This window comes from Pygoscelis adeliae, unplaced genomic scaffold (genome assembly GCF_000699105.1).
Source record: "Pygoscelis adeliae isolate BGI_AS28 unplaced genomic scaffold, ASM69910v1 Scaffold121, whole genome shotgun sequence".
NCBI classification, from domain to species: Eukaryota; Metazoa; Chordata; class Aves; order Sphenisciformes; family Spheniscidae; genus Pygoscelis; species Pygoscelis adeliae.
Window position 1 is genome coordinate 9234403 of NW_008824359.1, and position 4446 is coordinate 9238848.

The 4446-nt window shown below is 59.1% G+C and overlaps 1 protein-coding gene across 1 annotated transcript in view; it reads right to left on the bottom strand.

The window, feature by feature from the left end:
- Window positions 1-42: 42 nt before the first annotated feature.
- Window positions 43-4446, bottom strand: part of ZNF395 (zinc finger protein 395) — a 7934-nt gene continuing 3530 nt past the window's right edge. The window contains exons 4-9 of the mRNA XM_009319763.1: window positions 4399-4445; window positions 4180-4280; window positions 2809-3073; window positions 1843-1935; window positions 1517-1620; window positions 43-1318 (exon numbers count right to left, since the gene is read on the bottom strand). Of these exons, the coding sequence (XP_009318038.1) occupies window positions 1207-1318; window positions 1517-1620; window positions 1843-1935; window positions 2809-3073; window positions 4180-4280; window positions 4399-4445 (722 nt within the window). The 3' untranslated portion in view covers window positions 43-1206. The remainder of the gene's footprint in view (window positions 1319-1516; window positions 1621-1842; window positions 1936-2808; window positions 3074-4179; window positions 4281-4398; window position 4446) is intronic.

Below are 4446 nucleotides of genomic sequence, written 5' to 3' on the forward strand. Positions count from 1 at the left end.
AACAAAAAACACAGCCAAAAAAAAAAAAAAAAAAAAAAAGAGATACAAATCCAAATGGCTGCCTGCCCCGGCGAGGGGAGAAAGCCAACGGGGCAATCCGGCTCCCCGGCCGCACGCATCCCCGCCCGACGCCAAGCGCAACGCCCCGCCAGCGATGCTGGGGTAGGTGGGACAGCCGCGACAGCGACAGGAAACCAGCAGCAGTTCGGGTCGGGTAAATACGTATTTTAAAGGCTGGAAGTCGGAAACCTGACTCCCACCAGGCTCGATGGGATTCGAAAGCAAATATTGAAGTGTTTTGCTGAGTTGGGGCCGTTCGGTGATGCTAAGGGGAAGCCCTTCCCGGTCCTCCCAGCTGCCTTTACTGGTGGAATCATTAAATAAAAAAATAAAATTGCTCAGCCTAGTTTCGACAGACATGGCGAGGGCCACAACATCGGTTTTCACGGAGCTAAGCAGACTTATGAAGCCTAAAATGAGAAGGAACACCGGGTTTTGCCTTAAAAATTCTCATAGTTTTCCTGATCAAAATGCTTTGGGTTTCCCCCCCCAAAATGCCTCCAAAAACGACGCGAACGAACCGACCGGAGGCACGCGCAGGCTCGAGCTACCAGTGCGACGTGGACACGAGCAAAGACCGCAGCCACGCGGGGAGAGAAACCTTCCGACTCCCGCCCCGAGAACCGCTCCTGCCTTGCTTGCAGCAACCCAACAGCGTTTCTTTTTTAAAGCTATTACTGTTACCGATCCCCTCCCTTAAAGGCTACAAGGGATTTGCACTTTCTAGGGCGTCAAAGGACACGGGAAGCTGCCTCAACGCCTCACCCCAGCCACGCTGCGACAGTTCGGGCAATTTTAGGGCTGATCTGGGAAATGCAGGAAGCTCTTTGGTCCCCAGATCGCCTACAACCTTCCCCGAAGCCCGAGGAACCGGCTTCCTTCCCTCCCAGCTCCAGCTTTTACCGTACAAAGGGAGATATTCTTCAGGTTTAAAAAAAAAAAAGAAAAAGTTGGAAAAAGGTTTTTTTTAAAAAAGAGCAAACCCAGCAGATGTACAATATACAGAAGGAGGAATTTACACGCAGCTCTGGAGGTGTCTTCTGGGGTCACAGGAGGTACCTCCAAGGTCCCTGGTTGCAGCAGTGAGGGACTCCGGTGCTCCCCCGGGCAGGAGCAGGGGAGGGACGCGGCACCGTGGTGCTGCGCTCAGTCCAGGAAGCGCTGGCAGGCTTTTTTCCACCGGCAGGCCGTGCACCACTGGTCCCGGTGCTCGATGCCGTACACCTTACGGCACTTTTTGGCTTCACCGCGGACTTTCCTGCAAAAGGGGAAGAGAAAAAAAAAAACCCCAAAACATTTATCCACTTGTTGCAGAACTTTAGTCACGGATCTAAGGGTAAGACCCCGTAACCACGGCCGAGCATCGTTCCGCTGCATCTCAGCGGAGATGCAGGGGGGCACCCCTTTCGCAGACGGGCTTCCACCTCTGCTCCCCTCCGGCCGGCGGGACCCTCACCTGGTGCCGATGGACACCCTGGGCGGCGAGGCGACGATCAGGTGGGACTTGAGCATTGGCGTCGGTGGCTGGGGCTCGCTGAAGCTGAGCGACCGGCTCCGCACCTGCGGGGAATCGGGTGTCAAAGGGCACGCGGGATGACGCAGTCCCCCTCCCGTGCGGCCCCTGGCCACGGCGATGGGGCCGGGGGGAGACACGGGTGCCCGCACAGCCCACAAATCCGGATGTTTCAAGTGGGGAGTGAGAAAGCAGAGACAAGGTCCCCATAGCTCCCAGCCCAACCCTGCACCCCAAAAGGATGAAGGGGAAGCGCAGGCAGGACTCACCGGTGACAGGGACGGGAGAGTCGAGGTGGCAGTGGCCCAGCTGATGCTGGTGAAGATGTGGGGGGACACTGGAATTTGGATCGAGGGCAACGCCTGTGGGGGAAAAGAGGAGTCAGCATTAGCCCCGGGGGCCCCCCCCATTCCCACACGCCGCCCCACGGAGATTCACCTCCCTGGGAAGACCAGCCTGGAGCACCCACAAACTGGGAGCACTGGGGGTGGGACGGAAATGCCCATGCAACCTCTCCTCCAGCGCCAGATCCTGCTAACACGGGGCATGGCACACGCGCTGTGTCACCCTTCGCCGGCGGGGCACAGCAGCTTCTTCACTCCCGCAACTGCTTTCGGTTGCAATACCGAACCACATGCACCATCCTGGTCTATACGTATGTATTTTTGCACCTATTTATGTAGGCTTTCTGCTTTTAGATGATGTCACAGCCGTTCCCTGGGACAGGAACGGATATACATGCAGCTTATGGATTTATATAGCCTGTCCCTGTGCTAGCTTGCAGCGCCCAAACAGCGCTCGGCTCTCAAGCAGGGACAAGGACCGCCCAGCCGGGCTGCCCCTGCGACCACCGCACCTGGTCCCCAGGTTTCCTGTGCCTCAAAAGCCCGTGCCCCGGCGAGCGTGCAGCAGAGACGTGCAGGATCTGGCGCGGCTGCATTCCAGCCCCACGTTATCTGCCGGCAGAAGGGTGTGTTGCATACCAGCACGGGGTAATTGCAGGGGAGCAGAGGCCGGCAGCTCCCCCCCAGCCCGGGAACGGCCCGGGCAGAAGCGCACGAGCCCCTTAACCAGGCATTAACGAAGCTGGTTGCTCAAGGGCTGAAGGGCAGCCAGGCAGGGGATGGTGCTACACCGGCACCAAAGCCTCTACTTGCAGAGCAAACCGGATCACGACCTGCCCTTTGGGAAGATTTCGGGAGGTGACACGTCCCCGGGAGATGCCACCAGCTCACCTGGTAGGCATGATCAGCCTGGATGTGCCAGAAGGAGCTGGGGGCAGACTGGCTCAGGGCGCTGCTGGCCAGGGCGGGCTCCAGTGTGGGCTGCTCCACCAGCAGTGCCTCCGGCTTCGCCAGGGCTTGCTGGATGATGATGGGGGTGGACGCGGACGTAGGGCTGGCAGCGGTGGTCGCCTCCGGCGCCGGCTCTTCCTTCACCTGCACTTCGGTGTAGTAGAAATCCTCCTCCCGCTTCCGCTGGTCGGAGTCTGCGCTGTCCCTGCCGGGGAGGAAACAGGGACAGCGGTGACAAGGCCGCCCTGTTTCCATCAAGGTGAGCAGCCCCCGACTTCCCCGGAGGAGAGTGATCTCGCCCTCCCGGGCAGAGCAGCTCCACTCCCAGGCTCCAAAGCATCATAACGGCTGTGATCAGCAACAGCCACTGCCCCTGCAGCAGCACTTTGCACTTCCAAGGAAGATCAATACCTCTTCTAGGGCCTTTAAAAACGCTGGCGCATTGACCTAGCGCCACTGAAAATCCCCTGCTCATTTCTAATCGAGTTCATTTAGCACAGCTGCAACCAAAGCCCTGCGGTTCACCCAGCAGGAAACAGCCTCTGAAGTCTTTTTTATGATTTTCCCGATGCGTTTATCCGGCACTGGATGGCAGTCCAGCGCTGCCCACTGCACCACGGCCCTTCTGTCCTCGCCTTTCCCAGAGCATTCACATTTGCAAGGGAGGAGGAGAAAAATACATACCAGGAAACACGGACAAAAGCACGAGAAAACTGAGGCTGGGGCGAGAAGTGCAATGGGGCCACAGGAGGAGAGCATAGCAAAGCCGATCCCCACACCCTCACCGCTTTGTATTTTGGGGGAAATTCACAGGAGATCAGGGCAAAGCAAAGTAGACTGCCAAAGGGCCAGCCGCTGCCAGGCTGGCATGTGGGTGCCCGTGCCAGCCCCGACAGCCGAGCTGGAGCCAGCCGCCGCCGCAGCAGGCACGGCTTTCAGGCTGCCAGCCCTTGTGAAACCCAGCTGGGCTGATGCTTTTCCGTGTCTGCCCAGGAGCCCAGGGCTCGCGTGTAACCTGAACTCCCCCCGGTGCAAAACGCACACCTGAGCTGGGCAGAGCTGGGCAGTCCCAAAGCCCAAATGGGGCTCCCGTGCCTCCCGGAAAGCCCTGGGCTCCCTGAAGGTGGGGACACATACAACAGTGGCTTCAGTGACATGGCCTGCTTGGCTGAGAACTGCCAAACTCAGTGCACAGAGGCCAGTATCTCTGATACCGGGGATATTTGCTGCAGGAATCAGGAATTACGCAGCAGCAGGGCGCACGGCTTCAGTGGTCAGGCAGGGATCAAGGAGGTGAAGTCTTTGCCTTACCCGAGGTGCTGGGTCTTGACGTGCCGCTTGATGCCGACGATGGAGCGCAGGACCTTGCCGCAGCTCGGCCACAGGCACTTGTACATCACCTTCACCGAGTTCTGGTGGAGAGACGGCCCGTGTCACCCCCTGCGCGGTGGCAGCGTCCCCTCCACAGGACGCCGGCTCCGCGCACGCCAACCCGCCGGTGCCGGGACCCACCCCCCATGGCAGCAGTACCTTTCTCTTGCGCGGAGCAGGTTCGTCAAGGAGAAAGGGGTCGGAGTC